Here is a 19,905-nt window from a genome sequence, read left to right as displayed (position 1 = left end):
GTTGAATCTCGACGGCACATGTGAGATTTACTTTTTCCCATAGGATCAGTGCTCAGCACTTCAATGGATGGAGGGTGGGGTTTGGGCTTCGTCGGAGTCACTGTGCCTTTGGCCGAACTCTGGCCTGTGTGGGGCTGCTTAGTGCCAGCTGTGCAGAGGCCCCTCCTGCTCTTATTATTACTGTATTATTATTACTTGGATTCAAGTCCATTCTGTGACACTCTGCTTCCCTGGCCCCTGGGCCCCCCAGATCATATAGGGGTTTGGGGTCCTCAGGGCACCCCTTTTTCTCTGTCCTTGCTATGGTCCAGAGCTGCCCCGCCCCCACCTCCCCTACTTGGAGCCAGTCCCCAGGCCCTCTCAGGTTTCTCCATATGTCTGGTGAGGTCACCTCAACGGAGGCGAGGATGTCCTTGGGGGCAGTGGGGCCCCTCCCCTTAGTGATCAGGTTGCTGATATCAATCTCAGAGAGCATCTCCAAGGCCTCTTTCTCTCCTTTTTACCCCTAGGGAGAGATTTATCCTCTCAAGGCTGTGGCCATGGGTTCCAGACAGATGGTGCCCCCCTGCCCCAGGGGCCCCAAAAGGCAGCTGCTACCTGTTTTAGGCTCAGGCCGTTTGTTGACAGCAGTCACTCACTGCTGATGTGCATTGGGAGTGGGCTGGGGACTCATCAGCAGGCCAGACTGCCTGGGTTCGAGCCCCAGGTCTGTCGCTTACTAGTTGTGTGGCTTTGGGTAAGCTCTTTACTATACTGGGCCTCAGTTCCCTCCTCTGTACAGTGGGCATGGTAATAATAGTACCTACTTCCTAGGACTGTTTAAGGGTTAGAACACTTAGAGGGGCACTTAGCCATAGGGTATAAGGTATGGTAATAATTCATAAAAATACTAGATCTATTCTTCTTCTTACTGCTTTCAGTTATGGACCTGTTACTTCTAGAACTGATTCTGGGCCCCCTTCCTCGTTTTCTCTCCCTCCTTCCCAGCTTTCCTCCTCATGTTTCTTGAGCACCTACTGTGCGTGGGCATTGTTGCAGGTGCCCAGTAGACACCGGTGAAGGAGACGGTCTTCAGCTGTGAGCACTCCACGGGGGGATGATACTGAACAGTCAAATAGATAGAAAACGTAGTTGTTAAGAGCTCTGCCACAGAGTTCCTGTTGTGGCTCAGTGGGTTAAGAAGGCCACCGGTCTCCTTGAGGATGCGGGTTCGATCCTTGGCCTTGCTCAGTGGGTTAAGGATCCAACATTTCCGTGAGCTGTGGCATAGGTCGCAGATGCTACTCAGATCTGATGTTGCTGTGGCTGTGGTGCAGGCCGGCAGCTGCAGCTCCGATTCTCCCCCTAGCCTGGGAATTTCCATATGCTGCAGGTAAGCCCCTGCGGCCACCCCCTCCCCAGCCCCGGAAAAAAGAGCTCTGCCTCGAGTGATAAGTTCTGTGAAGGGTCGCAGGGTTCGGACGGCTGTGGGGAATGAGGCGAGATCCTTCTTTATACAGAGCCCAAGAGGAGCCCTCCTTGAGGAGGGGGCTCCCCTGCCAGCTGAACATCTGGGGGGAAGCTTTATAGACGGAGGGCAGCCACCAGCCAAGGCCTGGGTAGGGGGACAGGCTGGGCGTGTTCAGGAACCAAAAAGGAGACGGCACCATCGTAGCTGACGGGGTGAGCCCGAGTGGGGTGAGCCCGAGTGGGGTGAGCCCGAGTGGGGTGGGAAGGGCCCTCACCCTGTGGGGTCTCGTTGGCCCTGAAAGGGGTGGATTTCCCCCTAGCTTTTAGTAAGAGCCTCTTCTAAGGCAGGGGTTTCTTTGCTTTGGCACGCTTGATGTTTGGGGCCAGCTGCGTCTGTGTGGAGGCCATCCCGGACACCATGGCATGTTCAGCAGCCTCCTTGCCCTCTACCCTCGAGATGCCAGTGGCACCCACATCTTCAACTGTGACAACTAAAAATGTCTCCAGATGTTGCCCGATCTCCTTTGGGGCTTAAAATTCCCGCCCCCCCCCACCGCCGCCGATTAGTTGGGAACCACTCTTCTAAGGCAAAGTGGGGCAGGGGCAAGGCTGGCCTGGCATCAGGAGACCTGGTTCTGATCTGTTTTATCACCAAATTTTTTTTTTGTTTGTTTTGTTGTTGTTGTTGTTATTATTGTTGTTGTTGTTGTTGCTATTTCTTGGGCCGCTCCCGCGGCATATGGAGGTTCCTAGGCTAGGGGTTGAATCGGAGCTGTAGCCACCGGCCTACGCCAGAGCCCCGGTTCTGATCTGTTTTATCACCAAATTTTTTTTTTGTTTGTTTTGTTGTTGTTGTTGCTATTTCTTGGGCCGCTCCCGCGGCATATGGAGGTTCCTAGGCTAGGGGTTGAATCGGAGCTGTAGCCACCGGCCTACGCCAGAGCCCCAGCAACGCGGGATCCGAGCTGCGTCTGCAACCTACACCACAGCTCACGGCAACGCCGGATCGTTAACCCACTGAGCAAGGGCAGGGACCGAACCCGAAACCTCATGGTTCCTAGTCGGATTCGTTAACCACTGCGCCACGACGGGAGCTCCCCCCCCACTTTTTAAAATTTTTTTATTTTTTTATTATTTTTTATTTTTTAAATTTTTTTTATTTTTTTTTTATCACCAAATTTTTGTTTGAACTCAGACCTGTGTCTCTCACTCCCCGGGTTTCTCAGTCAGGTAGGAGCTCGCTGGGCATGGCGAATACGCAACCCTACCACCCTTCTCCTCCCCACAGACATCACTAATCAATCAGGCTTAGCGCGCCAGGGACCGTGGTGGCACTTGGGTTAGGAGCTCTGTGACCAGGCTCTCTGGTCCCCTCCAGGCAGCAGCAAGCAGGATTCAGACAGTCCTGGCTCAGGTTGGGCTCTGTTGGTTTCTGTCTGCACGACCTCTGTTAGGATACCCTCGTCTGGTCCTCAGATTTCTCGCCTATAGAGTGGGACCAAAATCGCTACCCCGAAAGCTGATTGTGGGGGTTGCAATGAACTCATGTGCAGGTCTCAGCAAACGTGTGTTGCATGAATGCATGAGAGCCTGGGTCTTGTTCTGGGTGTGAAACAGTGGGAACGCTCATCCACTGCTGGTTGGAGCGTAGGTTGGTACAGTCACGTCGTAGAGCTGTTTGTCACTAACTAGTCACGTGGAACATGTCTGATCTATAGCTGACCCTTCCATACCTACGTGTACAGTTGGAAGAACTTGCACACCTGTGCTCAGGAGACTTAGATACACCTGGAGGAGGTTGAGCCCCTGGGCTCCAGCGGACCTATTCACTGTAGCATCATTTATAGAAAAACATCAGCAACAGATTAAGCATGTGCAGTCTGAGAGTGGGTACTTCCATCGGCTCCGCAGTGAAACGAACAACTTGAAGTCTTAGTATGGGCCTCCCCAGAAACAGATCTTGAGACTGATTCAGGGGTGAGCAGTTTGAGGAGTTCCCTTGTGGCTCCACACGTTAAGGATCCAGCATTGTCATTGCTGTGGCGCTGCTTACAGCTGTGGCATGGGTTCAATTCCTAGCTCAGGAACTTCCACATGCCATGGGGTGTGTGGCCAAAAAAAAAAAAAAAAAAAAAAAAGAAAGAAAGAAAAAAGGGCGAGCTTCCCTTGGGAGTTCAAGAGCAGGAAGTACCAAGAGCAGTGTGGGGAGGGAGGCAGGAGAGGGCAGGCCATCAAGAAAGGTGTGTCATCAAGCAGGTGACAGCTGTGGGTCCCAGGGCCCCTCGGGGAAACAGCATCACCCACGTGCCTCAGTTTCCTCATCTGTCTTTGTGGCCTGCTCCGCATGTGGGAGAGGGTCCTTAAGCCAAGAGGTGTGGGTGCTGGTGGCTTAAGTGGTGCTGAAGTGCACCCAGGGGTGAGAACCAAGGGACACGGGCGGGGTTTGGATGGCAGGGGCCTCCAAGTACACGGATTGACGTGGGTAAATGTGGAGGATGTGATGTGAGGTGGGACAAGCAAGTTGCTAAAAATCATGTCATTTATAGAAATAGTGTCACTGCCTGAAACAGCATTCTTTACTGCTTCTGGAGTCACACGTGCCCAGTAAGCGGGCGAAGGCACGTGTGGGAATGAGGAGCGCAAATCCAGGGCAGGGGGTGCCTTTCAGGAGGGGCAGGCGCCCAGGTAGCTCACCGCTCTCAGTAATGATCCGTTCTTCCTGTTTCTGCCTTGAGGTTTGATGTTCACAAGGCACATGGGTAACCTGCACGCATCTCAGGGGCTCACTGGTGAGGCTTTGCGTATACCTTCGCTCGCGTAACCACCGCTGGGGTCAAGAGTAGATGATGTCCAGCTGCCCCGAGGGCTCCCGCATGCCCCTGCCCAGTCTGCCCCTCCCCCAGGCTCAAATTTCTTTTTGAAATGGTGTAAGGAGTTCCCGCTGTGGCTCAGCAGGTTAAGAACCTGAGGTAATTTCTGTGAGGATGCGGGTTTGATCCCTGGCCTCGCTCGGTGGGTTAAGGGTCCAGCATTGCCACAAGCCTCGGTATAGGTTGCGTGCGGATGCTGTGCGGATCCAGTGTTGCTGTGGTTGTGGTGTAGGCCGGCAGCTGCAGCTCTGATTCAACCCCCTAGCCTGGAACCTTCCATATGCTGCCAGTGCAGCCCTAAAAAGCAAAAAAAAAAAAAAAAAAAAAAAAAAAAAGAAACAAAATGATCTAAAGCAAATTTGACATGCTAGTATTTGCCAAAACTGGGTAGCGATGTGTTTGTGGGTGTTAGTTACATTTTCCTCTGTTCTTTTGTGGGTCCTTGATGTAGTTTAGCAGCAGCAGCATAAAAAGAGGAGGACTTGGCCAGATGCGGGGAAGCGGCCTCGGTCGGCGGGGGGAGGCAGCGTGGACAAAGATTCTGAGGCCAAGGGAGAGTTTCGGGCAACCCTGGGAATCCTGAGAACGGGCTTGTCTCTAGGGGAGGTTTGCAGGATGAGAACTGCTTTTGGCCGACTGTTTCCAACCTGTCAAGGCTTGGACACGGAGTCACCCCAAGGATCCCTTTCACCACCCCGCCTGCACGGAGGGCATTGGCGCTGCCTGGAAAAGCCAGTTGTGCCTCGGGCAGCACGAGGACTGGACCCAGAGCCCCCGCCTGCCCATTCTTTCCGGGTCACGAGCTGCCCATTATGCCCATCACACCAGCCTGTTTGCGGCTTCTCTGTGGGTGGCCCGGGCCTCGCATTGTCCCGGCACAATAGTGGTGGCCGTGCTCTTGTGGGGAAAGTGGGACAGGAAGCCTCGATCTAGGCCAGCTGCGCTGCACTCCCAGCTTCCTGTTCTCTCTGGCACTGCTGGGTGAGGCTGCCTTTGTCCCCGTCTGGGGAGGCTCGAGGCTGACTTCCCGGCAGCATCGCAGGCCCTGTTAAGACATCCTCTAGGAACTCCTGTCTCCTGACCCCTCTATGCACTGGCCTTTAAAAAGAAAGACATCAGGCTTCCAAGTGTCCTGAGGTGAGGCTCCTGCCATGTGTCAGGCACTGTGCCAGGCCAGTGTCATCCCTTCCTTTGCTTTGTGAGTGCTCACTCTGTGCCAGACGCTAGTCTAGGCCCTGGGGATACAGCTGGGAAGAAAAGAGGCAAGGACTCTGCCCTCATGGAGCTCTTACTCACTTGATCCTAATGCATCCTGAAAGGTAGGACTGTATTGCTATCATCTACGTATTTGGGAAGAGTAAACAGAATACAGAGAGGCCAGGGCACTTTCCTGAGGTCACACAGTGGGCAGGAGGAAGAATGCAATTTCATCCCAAATCAGTGGTTTCCAGTCCTGGCCTCTGTTGTCAGATTAGGGTAAAGATTTCATTCCAGCCAGGCTTCCTTCTTATTTTGGCCTTTTCCTTAGGAGCTGATGTAGGTCGCTTAACCTCAGTCTCTTTGTCTGACAAATGGGCTGTTAATACAAGATGAGAAGGGAATAAATGCATGAAGACAAGGAGGGCCTCCTGGAGGAGGTGACATTTGAGCTAAGTAAGGCCTGATGATGGGAGGAGCTGGCCCAGGACAGAACTGGGGGAGAGTATCCTGCAAGCAGGAACAGCATATGCAAAGGTCCTGAGGCTTTTTTTTTTTTTTTTTTTAAAGTGGTAGGTAGCCATGCAGGGTTTTAAGCTATGGATTGACAGGATCTGATTTACGTATTTATTTATTTATTTGTTTGTTTGTTTGTTTTTTAGGGCCGCACCCCTGGCATATGCAGGTTCCCAGGCTAGTGGCTGAATTGGAGCTACAGCTGCTGGCCTACACCACAGCCACAGCAACATGGGATCCGAGCCATGTCTGCAACTTATACCACAGCTCACAGCAACGCCAGATCCTTAACCCACTGAGCGAGGCCAGGGATTGAACCTGCAACCTCATGGTTCCTAGTCGGATTTGTTTCCACTGTGCCATGATGGGGCCTCCCTGATTTACATATTCAAAAGAATTCCTCTGGCTGTATATGTGGAGAGAGGAGCAGGGAGGAGTGATTGCATTAGTCCAGGCAGGAGGTGGTGGTGGCTTGGACCAGGTGGGTAGGTGAGGAAGCGGGGAAGCTGATGGCATTAGCTGACAGATGGAAATGGAGTGTCAGAGAAAGAGAGGGGGCGAGGATGCCTGGGAGAGGGTTTGGGTGGGAGCCCCTGGAAGGCAGAGGTGCCCTTCCCCAGGCTGGGAAGAGCTTGGCGGTGTGAGGGTTGGGAGGGCAGTTCAGGAGCTAGGTTTCAGGCGAGTTAAGTTTGCGATGGCCTCGCACATCGAGGAGGAGTTGTCTGGGTGTCAGGAGTCCAGCCGGGCCCAGGCTGGGGCTGTACTCTTGGGCTGTGGGGACTGGTCGAGAACATGTTACAGTGAGTGTGGACAGAGGTGAGGTCACTTTGCAGAGTGTCCCCGACTTTCTTCCCCATGACCTGCCGTGTGGAGCGCCAGTGCCTCTTCCTGGGAGAGCTGCGTCTGCAGGTGGCCGGTTCCCCATGACAGCCATGGGGTGGTGGGAAAGGATCCAGCAACCTCCCTCCACCCCTGCCCCAGCCTCCCTCCATCCTGGGCGTCCCCGCCAGCTTCCCTGACTGGAAGATCTCCCCAGACAGGCGGGGCTGCTGTGCTGTAGTCACCCATGGCAGCCACCATGCTGCATCCTGGCCTGAGGACCATGATGTCATCTCCGCAGGGGTCTCCATGTGGCTGTTGCCGGGTCAGCCTGGGGCCAAGCCCTAGAGTCGGGGCCAAGCCGGCAGAGGTGGCTGTGGGCCGCTGGCCTTGGTCTCCTTCAACCACTGCCCCCCATCTCCCGTTCTCACCCCCACATCTATCCTGTTCCCCCGTCCTGTCCGGGGACCTTCAGCAGCTCTTTCCCTGCTTGCTCTGCCCACCCGCACCAGGACCAGGCTGCTGTCTTTGCCCATCACCTTGGTGGCACCCCCAATTCTGGTCCTCCCACTTCCAGGCTTGATCCCTGAAATCTAATTCCTCACCGAAACAGAGGGTTCTTTTGCCTCTTAAAAGCTGGGAGGAGTTCCTGTCATGGCTCAGTGGTAAAGAACCCGACTAGTATCCATGAGGATGCAGGTTCGATCCCTGGCCTCGCTCAGTGGGTTAAGGATCCGTCGTTGCCATGAGCTGTGGCGTAGGCCAGCAGTTGCAGCTTTGATTTGACCCCTAGCCTGGAAACATCCATATGCTGCGGTGTGGCCCTAAAAAAGACTAAATAAATAAGTAAAAGCTGGGAGGCGTTGCTTTTTAAAAAAATCCTAACTTCTGGCTTCTCTCGAAAAAAAAAAAAAAGCCAAAACCTTAATACTGCAGAACATCTGGTGACACTGGGCCTGTGGCCTTCCCCCCCTGGCCACACACTAGGAGGGCATGAATGGCTGTGCCCCCCCACCCCATATGCCCACCTGTTCCCCACCATCCCCCCCCCACACTCCTCCTTTATTGTCTGTCACATCGCAGAAGAGAGGACGATTTCTCTGTTCCAAGCCCTTGGAAAAAGCGGCAGAATGACTGTGATCCACTCATCCAGTAGGATCCTGGGCTGCCATAACCTGAGTGAAGAGACCCCTCGTGTAATGATAGAGAGAGATCTTTACCCTGTAGTATGTGGGAAAAGCAGGTGCACATATCCTGTGTATGCTGTTGTTATTTTGTGTGTAAAAAGGGGAAGATAAAAATATATGTGTGTGTGTGCATGTACATGCATAAATATATTTATTTTTTTCCAGCTTTATTAAGACGTAGGTGTATACATATGACATTGTGTACATTTAAGGTATACAAATAGTTGACTTAATACACATATATTGCAAAATGATGACTGCCAAGGTGCAGCTTTAAGTGTATAATACAGTATTACTAACTCTCATCATTCTGCTGAATATTAGATCCTCAGAAACACAGTCCGCTGGTAACTGGAGCTTTGTACTCTTTGAACAACCTGTGCATGTTTATTTGGAAGGGTGCACAAGCCACTTGGAGCTGTGGTTCCCGTGGGAGGCGGGAGGGACTAGGTGAGTGGGGCCTGGGGTACAGGAGAGAGAGGGACTTTTCATTTTTTTGATTTTTTTATATTTTTGACTTTCAAGCTATGCGAATGGTTATTAGTTAGAAGTTATGTGGGTTTTTTTGGGCCACACCCATGGCATGCAGAAGTTCCTGGGCCAGGGATCGAACCTGCTCCATAGCAGTGACCTGAGCGGCTGCAATGACAACGCTGGATTCTTAGCCCCCTGGGCCACAAGGGAACTCCAGAAGTTGCATTTTTAAACAAGAAGTAAAAAAGGGCAAATGAATTGTAGCCTGAGGGGGTTCGGTGGGCGTCAAAGCGGATGTGCACGCAGGTCCTTGAGGGCAGGCAGGGATTGTGCTGGTCACTGCAGAGCGCCGGGGGGAGGAGACGCTCCGTAAACATGTGTCAGCTGAATGGCCGAAGCACTTCGCCTTATTCCCTGCCCATGTCTGCGGGCATAGTGTTCCCGGTCCTAGGTCGCATTTGACCTTGTGACCCTCCTTTGGGGCCACCTCCGGGGGACTGGAGGCCTGGATGCTCACCTCTCCCTGCTTCTTTCCTCCAGGCTTTCCTGCATCGCATCCGGCAGAACGTGGCGGACTCCGTGGAGAAGGGCCTGACGGAGGAGAATGTCAAGGTGTGGACACAGGGCTGCCCCCTCTCCTGCGGTCCCTGCTGCTGTGGGCAGAGCTGCCTCCCTCCTACTGGGCGATGTTGGGAGGGCGCATGGGGGTGGGGGTGGGGGTGGGTGCATCGGTGGGCAGCTGGCTTTGCCCTCCCAATGACTTGCTCCCTGCAGCTCCTAGAGGCCTCTCAATCCGTGAGCTGACTGTGCTTGGTGGGCTGTCAGGACTCAGCCCCCCTCCCCAATTCAAGACTTTCACCCCTGGCTTCTCATGACCATCCTGTCTTCTCTCCTCCTTGGGCCAGGCCCCCGGACAGGGAGTCAGTGGAAAATCCCTTTCCATGCATCCCTGGGAGCCTGGCACCTCCAGCTGCCCTCCTGGCAGCCCCGGCCCCTGCCCTGCACTGGGCGGTGAGTGTCGAGGCAGGACAGTTGAGTAATCGGGTCCAGGCTTCGTCTTGGCTGCGGCTCTGGGGAGTTTGGGAGGAAGTCAATAGGCCTTCTGTGTGCATGGTGGAGGCCCCAGCGCTCCCCAGGCCCAGCTTTCACAGTGACCTCACTCTCTGGGCAGCTGCCTCCAGTCCCTGGGCTCCAGGGTCCTGGTCCCAGGAGAGAGAGGGAGACTGGGTAGGGTGGGGGTCAGAGGTACCTGGCATGGACAGCACACAAAGGACTTGGTCCACAGGACGCCCCCTGCATGTGTCCTGGTGAATATGAACAGTAACCCTTATACATTGACAATTCTGAGCCCAATCGTTTTTTTTTTTTTTTTTTTTTAATTTATATATTTATTTTATGGCTGTACCCATGGCACATGGAAGTTCCTGGGCCAGGGATTGAATATGAGCTGCAACTGGGACCATGCCAGATCTTTTAATGCACAGCTCCTGGCTGAGAATTGAACCCGCACTCATCTCTGCAGTAACCCAAGCTGCTGCCATTGGATTCTTTTTTTTTTTTTTTTTAAATTTTCCCACTGTACAGCAAGGGGATCAAGTTATCCTTACATGTGTACATCACATTTACATTTTTTCCTCCCCCTTTGTTCTCCATTGTGCCACAGCAGGAATTCCCTGAGTCTAATATTTTTGAATAAGAAAGCTGAGGCTTAGAGATGTAAAGAGACCTACTCAGGATCCCTGCTTGGCTGGTCTCTGGTAAAGCTGGGATCGAAGCTTTTTATGTATTCATTCATTCAGCAAATATTTACTAAGCACCTATTGTTTCGTTATAGCTATTTATTATAATATTTGTTATAATAAATTGAGATTCATAATTTATTACAGTTTTAAAAAATTACCTTCTTATGAACTACAACTCACATACAGTAAGAGTACAATGCTAAGTACGGCCTCCTCTTTGCTCCTCCCAGCATATGCCCCTCCCCAAAGATAACCATTGACTTCTAGTGACATCGATTAACTTTGCCTGTTCTTGAACTTTATATAAAAGTGAACTTTTTTGTTGTGCTTGGCATCTTTCACTCACTGTTCCGTCTGTGAGTTTTGCCTATGTTGTTGTGTGCAGCCAAGGGTCATTCTTCATTGCTGCATAGTATTCCATCATGTGAATGCACCACAGTTGACTTGTTCATTTTTCTGTGGATGGATATGTGTGTGATTTCCAGTTTTTAAATATGGTGACCATTCTTGTCTATGTCTTTGGGGGGACACGGGCTCTCATTTCTTTTGAGTATATACTCAGGAGATAGATACTTCTTTTGAAATTCTGCGACCATTCCTGGAAGTCAGTATAACAATAGGATCTATCCTTTGTGTCTTTAACATGAGCAGATTCAACCATGTGAGCCGGCAAAAACAAGAGTTTTTGTTTGTGAGGGTGATAGTTCTAGCCACTTCATGTGACAAGCATCTCCCAGGGTGAGGATGAGAAGGAAGGGGGTCCCCCGCCTTCTCAGACTGCAGCATTGACCAGTGGTCTCCTGCCCCGCAGCCGTCCCTGCCCACCCTCAGGCCTCTCCCTCTGCAGGCTGTCCAGTGCCTTTGCAGGGTCTATGGGTTGGTCTTTTTAACCATGTGAATATCTTCTTCAAAATTAAATTAAAATTCACTTGTTAAGAAAAAAAAAAGAAAAAAAACAGAAAAAGGAATTTATGCAGTTCAAAGTTCCTAATGTAAATGGAAGTTTTCCCTAGTTCTTCTGAGAGGCCTGTGAGGTGACCAGCCTGTGTAAAACTGCCAGGGAGTCTCTGCCTCTGCCAGTGTAGAGAGGAGTGGCCTTTGCATGTGTTCCTTTACACAGAGGGACCCACACTGGACTCCTGTGTGGCACTGTGATTCGTCCCCACTTAACAGAATGGATCAAGGATCATCCCAGGGTTTCATAACCACTATTCAGACTCGCAGGTCCTTTTTACAGGCTCAAAGTTTTTCAGAACATGGAATTGATTTAAATATAACCAGCCCAGGCGTTTCCTTTGTGGCTCGGCGGTAACAAACCCGACTCGCATTTATGAGGTTGCGGGTTCGATCCTTGGCCCCGCTCAGTGGGTTAAGGATCCAGTGTTGTCATGAGCTGCGGTGTAGGTTACAGATGTGGCTCAGATCTGGTGTGGCTGTGACTATAGCATAGGCCGGCAGCTACAGCTCCCATTCGACCCCTAGCCTGGGAACTTTCATGTGCTGTAGGTACAGCTGTAAAAAGAAAAGGAAAAAAAAAAAAGTATATAACAAGCCCAATTTGCTTGACTGTTGACAAGTCTCTGTTAATGGATTTGTAACTTTTTTCCAGTCTTCTGCTACTACATCTAAGGCCGCAGGATATGATCTTGGCCGTCCACTCAGTTTTCACCCTGGACACAGTGAACACGTTGGGCTGGGGAGCTCTTTGCCATAGGGGGCTGTCCTGTGTATTGTAGGATGTTTAGCAGTTTCCATGGCCTCTACCTCTGAGACACTGGTTGCGTCCTCCCCAGCAATTTGTGACAACTGAAAATGTCCCCAGACATTGGCAAGTGTGTCCCCAGGTTGGAAATGACTGATCAAAAAGCTAAATTCTAAAAGCAGAATTGCTGGGTCAGGTTGTGCATTTCAAACTGGCTGGGTTCCTGTGGGGAAGCAGGCTCTCATGTATCGTTTGCAAGAGTTTGTTTGTTTATTTATTTATTTATTTGCTTTTTAGGGCTGGGGGTCGAATCAGAGCTGTAGCCACTGGCCTGCGCCACAGCCACAGAAACGCCAGATCCCAGCCGCATTTGCAACCTACACCACAGCTCATGGCAATGCTGGATCCTTAACCCACGGAGCGAGGCCAGGGATTGAACCCGAAACCTCTTGGCTCCTTGTCGGATTTGTTTCCGCTGCGCCATGACGGGAACTCCCATTTGCGAGAGTTTAAATGGCCCATTTGGAGCGTCCTTGTCTATCGTGTTTTCTTGGATCACATCACTTTAATAGGTGCCTGGAAGTACCCTCATGGTCTTGAAGCTCAGTCCTGCGGGGGGCATACCTGTCGTGTCCGGCACGAAGGTTGCCGACCAGTGTCGTACTCTGACCCTCTGCACGCCGAGTGTGAAGTTCAGTCCTGCTGCTTCACTGGCCTCTGTGACCTTGGGAATGCCCCTTATTTTCTCGGAGCCTCTGTTCCTCACCTGTAAATTGGGGATGATGACAGTTTCTGCCTCATGGAGTTAGACTGAGGACTGGAGGCCATAAATGCATGTAAAGTTCTTAGCAGAGGAAGAGCAGCGATCCTGTTGAGTAACGCTGGCGGTGTTTTTGTCCTGATTCCTCGTAGCTCCGGTGTATGAGAGCCTGTTTTCCCACGCCCTCCTCACCCGCGCCAGGGGTTATGGATTTTTTTTTTATGCTTCATTTTGTTCTCCCTTTACGCCTCGATTTAATGCTCTCCTTGGGCCTTGTCTTTCCCTCCCAGATCCTGTTCTCAAACATTGAAGACATCCTGGAAGTTCATAAAGATTTCTTGGCCGCCTTGGAGTTTTGTTTACATCCGGAGCCTCAGTCTCAGCATGAACTTGGGAACGTTTTCCTAAAATTTGTGAGTACGATGCCCTAGCCCTTACCAGAGCCTGTAGCTTTTGGGAATGGGCTTCTTCCTGGGTCCCTGACCTGCCCACCCTTGGCCAGCTTCCTCTGCAAGTCTGTCTGGGAGATGGAGAGGCAGGTGGGCAAGTGGGCAGGTGGGCCCAGCCTCTGCCCCACCCCGGAACCCAGGAATAACGGGCTGAGGGTCCGGCCCAGCAGACTGGGGGGCTCTTCCGTTGCCTCTCTGCCCCCTCCATTTGGGGTGTGACTTCCTTTTCCTGGAGATTTTTACTCATTGACTGTGTCCTGGGGCCCCTGTCACCTCCTGGACTGGCAGGGCCCCTCTGCTGCGGAAAGACCCAGAGAGGCAGCCAGTGGCCGGAGGGGTGGACTTGGGTCAGACACATGTGGGTCTGAGTCCCAGCCTGGGCACCCCCTGGCAAACAAGGGTGTCTGACCCCTGGGTGCCCACTCGGACTGCTGGTCGGGGAGGCTGACGCTGGTCATAATAGCCTCTCTCTTCCTGAGTCGCTTAGGATTGTTCAGGGACGGCTGGACGAGGGACGGCAGAGCTCAGCCCGCAGGAGGCTAAGGACTCCTTCCACACCCGCTCCTTGTGCGCGGCCTGCCCCCCCCCGCCCACAGGGCAGAAACCCGCTCTGGCCTCACGGGCTCGAGGCCTGGGCCACGCTCCTCTCCTCTCCGAGCCTCAGGGTCCTCCTCTGACTGAGGAGCAGGGCTAATGATGCCTCCGTGGGTTGACGGAAAGACTCGAAGAGGTAAAGCAAGAAAGCCTGTGGCACAGAGCGGCCGTTCTCAAACCAGCTTTGCCCCCTGGGGACATTTGGTCGCATCTGGAGATGATTTTGGTTGTCACCCCTTGGGGAGGGGGACGTGCTGCTGGCTTCTAGCAATGCCACCTGATAGCCCGTAATGTGCAGGACAGTCCCTGCAAGAGAGGATTATCCGACCTCAGGTGTCAGCAGAGACCTTGGCCTGCTCGTGGGTCCTCGGTCCGTGTGGGTGCCGACTTCCATTATCACTGTCATTGTCACCAAGTCCCTTCTCCAGGGCATCACCTCTGGAGGGTCTGAGTCTGTGGTAACAGAGCCTCGTGTGGCTCTGCCCTCAGGGAGTGACCACCTCCTGTTGTGTCACTGTCCTCCGGGAGTGGCCAGGCTGCCCAGCTGCTCAAGGGCTGCGTTAGCCCCTGCAGGTTGTTTTAACTCGTCTGGGCCTCAGTATCCTCACCCGTAGAATGGGTTAAAAACTAGACTTGACCCATGCTGCGGTTGGGGATCGAGAGAGGTAACACAGAGTGTGGGCTCAGCACAGCTCCCGGCATGTGCGCTAAGTGCTAGGAAGACGCTGGACATTGTTCACGTGGTCACCACCCCTCAGGGTTTGAAATGGGGTAACGTGAGAGCGAGACGGGGCGCAGTGAGATGGGCACCAGTGGAGGAGGATGTGATCTGCTTCGGGTTTTGAGGGCACCCACTGCTGTGAGGGGGAGCGGCCGGAGGGGCGCGGGGGCAGCCAGGCCAAGAGGTCCCAGATGATGGTGGCCTGGGCCGCAGGTGGCGGTGCAGGTGGTGAGAGAGGTGAGGGGCCGTATGGGTCCAGTGCAGGCATCCTGAATAGGAAAATCAAAAGGCCTTCGGGTTCAGAGGAAGGAGGGAGCCCTCATTTCTCTGGAGCCAGGCTGCTTAGGTTCCCATCCCAGTTCCACCACTGAAAAGCTGAGTGACCTTGGGCAAGTCCCTTCACCTCTCTGGGCCTCGATCTCCAGCTCTGTAAAATGGGGGTAGTGGTAGGGCGCACCTGCCCTTTGGTGCTGTCTCAGGATGAAATGATGTAACTCAGCAAAGCATGGAGATCCCGCCTGGCACCAAGCTGATGTCGCATGAGTGTCTGCCATGGGCGTTATTCCAGCTGGGGCACCAGGGACAGCTTTCAGGAGGTGGTGGCCTTATGGGGGCTGACCGAGAAGTGATGACACCTGAGCTTAAAGTGGAGCAATCCGTACTTTAGCCCAAGTGGGGAAGGGGCCCTGGCTTACAGACCAGCCCACTGGTGCTGCCCAGTCAGTGGGCAGAGGGAGACTTCCTCAGCCCAGCCCCACCACTGACTTCTGAGACGATCACAAACCAGTGCTCTGTGGGCCTGTTCTTTGTGCTGGGCGCTGTTCTAAGTGCTCCGTGTTTATTAATTCATTACAACGTCGCAACAGCCTTTAACAGTGTGTGCTATGGTTATACCCGTTTTGCAGATGAGGCAGCTGAGGCCCAGAGAGGCTAAGTGAATGCATAGGCTCACACAGCTGGTGGGTGTTGGAGGCGTCTGACTCCCACCCTTGTGTTTTTCACCTGCTTACATGATAAAGTCTCCTGATATTATTATACTGTGTGCCAGGCACTGGACTTGACCCTGCGGTTGGTGCCAGTACAATAAGCTTGCTTTCTGCTGCTGTGAGGCTCATAGGCCGAAGAAAGGGAGGATCCGTCAGTTGGCAGCAGAGATCATTTCAGATGGGGATGCAGATTTGTGAAGGATGTAAAATGCAGATGTGCTAAGGAGTGACTCTCCTGGAGGTCGCCTGAAATTGGGAGGTCAGGGACAGGGTTGCTAGAGCGAGCAGACACCACCACCCAGGACAGTGCAGTAAATTTGGATTTCAAGTAAGTGACAAATAATATTTTAGCATGAGTATATCTCATATATTGTTTGGGACATACTTACACGAAAACATGATTTGTTGCTTATCTGAAAGGAGTACTCAGCTGAGTGTCTTGTGTTTTATCTGGCGGTCAGGGAAGGCGTCTGTGAGGTGGTGGAATGGGGGATCTTGGGGAAAGTGTACTCCACGTGGAGAGGAAGCCAGGCTGGGGGCCCTGCAGGGAGCAGGGTTGGTCTGCCAGAGGAAGGCAGAGAGGCCAGTGTGGCTGGAGCCAAGTGAGCGATGGAGAGAGTTCAAGGGTGTCGGAGAGAGGCAGATCCTGTAGGGATCGTATTCTGAGAGTTGGAGGTTTTTCGCAGGAAGTGTTGTGGTCTGCATTGGGTTTTAGCCCCTTCTCCCCACAGCTGTGGGGACAGGTGGATGACGGGTTGGGGAAAGCAAGACCTAAATCTCCTGCTCACCGCCCCATCAGAGATGTCTACACAGCCCGCTCCATCCCTTCTCCCTGTCTTAGGCTTTGTGGGTGTGAAGTGAGTAGTTGGGAGCAGATGGTCTTTGTGGAGCTAGTATCACCCCCCGCTGAGGACAGCAGCCACTGCTTCGGACAGTCCTTGGGCTAGACCCTCTTCCCCAGCTGTCCGCAGCTGGCAGCTCTCCCCTTCTCCTTCATAGCCCAGACCCACAGCCACACCCTCCCCACCCAGCCCATCTGCATGTGCACAGCTCTGTCCATTTCCTCCCGGCCAGACACTCAAAGCCCCATGTGGGGCCTCTAGGAGGAAATTGGACACTTGACCTGTTAGCCTTCAAAAGCAGCACTGCCACATTTGCTGCGTATTAGGCCTGAGATGCAGCTGGGGTTGGATTCAATGAAAGAGGATGGGAGTGATGAAACTAAGTATGGTTTTGAAGAGGGGGTGTTGTCACTTGCTAAATTTAACTTCTCTAAGCCTCAAGTTTTGCTCCCCTGCTCTTTTCACAGGAGTAAGGAGAGGATGACGTTGCAGAGTGTGTCAGAGAAGGGGCTAAGAGGATGAGAAATGACAAGCCTGTGGCAATCTTATCACTTACTCCCCTCTCCTGCAGCCATGGCAGACATCACTAATCAATCATAGCCTTCTCCAATGGGGCTCCAGAATTCCTCTCACTAGTGTTTCAGCCAGCACTGTTAATTGATTGATGTTGGCATGTGAGAATGAACATACATGGCTGTGCTCTTTGGTCCAGTCCCTTCATGGTGCGGATAGAGATAGAACAGGGAGATCTTGCCATCTCACCAGGCTTGGATCCATCCTCTCATTTTTCTTCCCCCCTTCAGAATGCGCATATATTAGGACTGTCTTCATTGCAAGTGACAGTAATAACTCAAATAGGCTTAAACAACAAAAAAGTCTTTATTGGCCCATACAAATGAAATATTCAGGGTGGGTTGGCTTCAGGCATAGCTGGATCCAGGACCCCAGCTATGATGTTTTCAGAACTTGGTCTTTCTTTATCTCTAGGCTCTACTTTCCTCATGTTGGCTTAATTCTTGGAGTGGTGGGGAGGTACATACCTCACATGGTGGCAGAGGCAGCCCTCAGCAGCTTCAGGCTAATAGCAACAACAGTTCAAAGGGAGCTTCTCTTCGTAGTAATTCCAGCACAGTTCTCGAGGGCTCTTATTGGCCCAGCTTGGGTCACATGGCCACTATTACCAGGATAGGGAGCTCTTTGATTGGTTTGGCCTAGGTCACATGCTCACCCAAGGTGCCCGGAAGTGGAGTGGCATCAGTGGGGTCAACATGTAGGAGGTGGTTCCCCAGGGGAAAAATTGGGGGCTATGACCAGAACAAGGGGGAATGGATGCTGGGCGAGTAAAGCAACGCATGTTCTAGAGAAGAGTTGAGGCCGTGATGTGGGGGACAGGGGCATGCGGAAGAAACATGGGGCAGGTGTGAGGGCCTCGGGTGCCACTCAGCTCCTTCTTCTGCTTTCTTGCTTCATTTACCCAGCAGTCAAGAGGCCTGCTCTCTTTCTGAGACTTCAGTCCCTACTGGCCACAGCTGTGACCTCAGCAGGTGCACACCCTGCCTCCATGGAGCTCATAGTCTAGAGGGTGGTTGCAGGGAGGTGGACAGTGCAAAAGTGAGAAGCCAAACATAGCTGGGGGCGAGAGCCATCATCGTATTTCTCAAAATCCACCTGGTACCTTCCAGGGTGGCCTTCCCCAGGCCTGAGTCCACTCAGCTCCCTTTCTCCTGACTCTGCCTTGTTTTTTTTGTCATCAAACCCACCCATTCACTGCCCTGTCACCCCCGTCATAGACAGATTCACCAATGGGATCGTGAATTTGCTGAAATAATGATGGTAATAATAGCACCATCAATAACAGTAGTAATAATAGTGGCTAATAGTTAATGAGCCCTTACTATGTACCGTTTTAAGCATTTGCAATGAGCTCACCTGGTAACCCTCACAGTAGCCCTATGACAGGGAGGTCATTATTGTCTATAATTTACAGGCATGAATGCAGATGCTCTGAAACATTACAGGCTTTGCTCAAGGTCACAGTGCTGGCCATCTGGGGAGTTGAGCTATGAGCCTGGCGGTCTGACTATAAAACCTGCGCTTGAACTTATAAGACTTCTGGTGTCTTGTCTTGGAGCTGTGCTGATAGCAGGGCCTATAGGTCAGGGAAAGCCCAGGCTATTGGCTGCAAAGCTGGACCTCAGCATACACGCTCGTGTTGGCTGCTGTGAGCCCTTTGCTGCTCGGGGTGTCTGCTCACACGGTGTGCACACGGAGTCCCCAGAGGGAGCTGGGGAAGCTTGGGGTGCTTACTGATTCTGAAACCCATTTTCTCTCCTCGTTGGTTTCCTCTTTCCTGCAGCCACCCATCAGCAGGATGACTGGGGGCTTGTTTAGAAACAAGACGAGCTGCTTACTTTGCAGACCCACCTCTTCCTTCCTCAGCTTCTTGAGGCCGCCTGGCCACCGCCCAGGCCAAGGTCAAGGCCCTCCAGCCCTTCCTGTCCTGTGGCCTTGCCCAGGACATCCTTGTTTGGGGTTTGGCGAGTTGGGAAGGGGTATTCTGTGAGCCTTTGGGAACCAAGGATGCCCAGTGGAGAGCTTCCTGCTGAGATGGCTCCTGTCCCTTCCAGTCCCGGAAGCCCTGACTGATGCTTACAGACCTGGTGACCCACCGGTGACCTCGAGGCTGGAAAGAGTCTGGTTTGGGGCTTAGGGGCATCTGGAGGTCAACGGCGCTATCCCCCTGCCTCAGCAATGCCATGCGATGTGGCAGCGATCAGAGATCTATTTATTGCCCCAAATTCCTGAGTCTTGTTTTGGCTCTGCTGGTTCGTATGTCCAGGGCACTGCACATAGTAGGTGTGTAGAGTTCATTCATTTAGTAAGTATTCCCTGAGGCCCTACCATGTGCCAGGCATAGTGCTGGGATCTGAGGAAACCTCAGTGAACACGAGCATGTGGTCACTGCCTTCAGGGAGCTGACTGTTAAGTGGGAAAAGACAGATGATGAGCAGTAATCTGGATTGTGAGGACGTTGTAAAGAAAGTGAAGGTGGGGTGAGGGGTGGGAGGTTGGTGGAGAACACCAGGCCCCTTTAGCTGGGGGAGTCCTGGTGTCATTTGAGGAGGCAACATTCGAGTTGAGGCTCGAATGGCGCGGAGCAGCCAGGCTTTGGGTTAGAATGTTCCGGGTGGAAGGAACGGCAGGAGCAAAGGCCTGAGGTCGGAGCGGGCTTGGCACATTCAGGGAGCAGACAGAAGGCCGGTGAAAGGCAGGGTCACATCGTCTGGTCCTTGAAGGATATGATAAAGTGTTGGATTTCATTTCTAGTGTAACAGAACACCGCTGGAGGATTTAAGCAGGGGTGTGACAACACAGTCTTCACTTGTCATTTATCGGCACTTACTGTATGTTGAAACCTCATGTCTGGACTCATTGCATTTCTCTAACAACCTCATAAATTAGAGACTGGAGTTAACTCCCCCTCAACAGATGAGGAAATTAAGGCCCAGAGAGGCCAGGTAACATGCCCAGGTTCACAGCTGGAAAAGCAGAGCCAGGATTCCAGCCACCCAGGCCACGCGGCTTGGGTCTGTGTTC

At 52.6% G+C, this 19,905-nt stretch overlaps 1 protein-coding gene across 1 annotated transcript in view; it reads left to right on the top strand.

The window, feature by feature from the left end:
• PREX1 (phosphatidylinositol-3,4,5-trisphosphate dependent Rac exchange factor 1) overlaps nucleotides 1-19,905 on the top strand; it is a 198,130-nt gene that overhangs the window by 75,411 nt on the left and 102,814 nt on the right. The window contains 2 exon segments of the mRNA XM_021078040.1: nucleotides 9,053-9,124; nucleotides 13,007-13,129. Of these exon segments, the coding sequence (XP_020933699.1) occupies nucleotides 9,053-9,124; nucleotides 13,007-13,129 (195 nt within the window).

This window comes from Sus scrofa, chromosome 17, assembly GCF_000003025.6.
Source record: "Sus scrofa isolate TJ Tabasco breed Duroc chromosome 17, Sscrofa11.1, whole genome shotgun sequence".
Taxonomy (NCBI): Eukaryota; Metazoa; Chordata; class Mammalia; order Artiodactyla; family Suidae; genus Sus; species Sus scrofa.
Note: the sequence above shows the minus strand (reverse complement) of the source record. Positions and strands in the feature narration are given on the sequence as shown.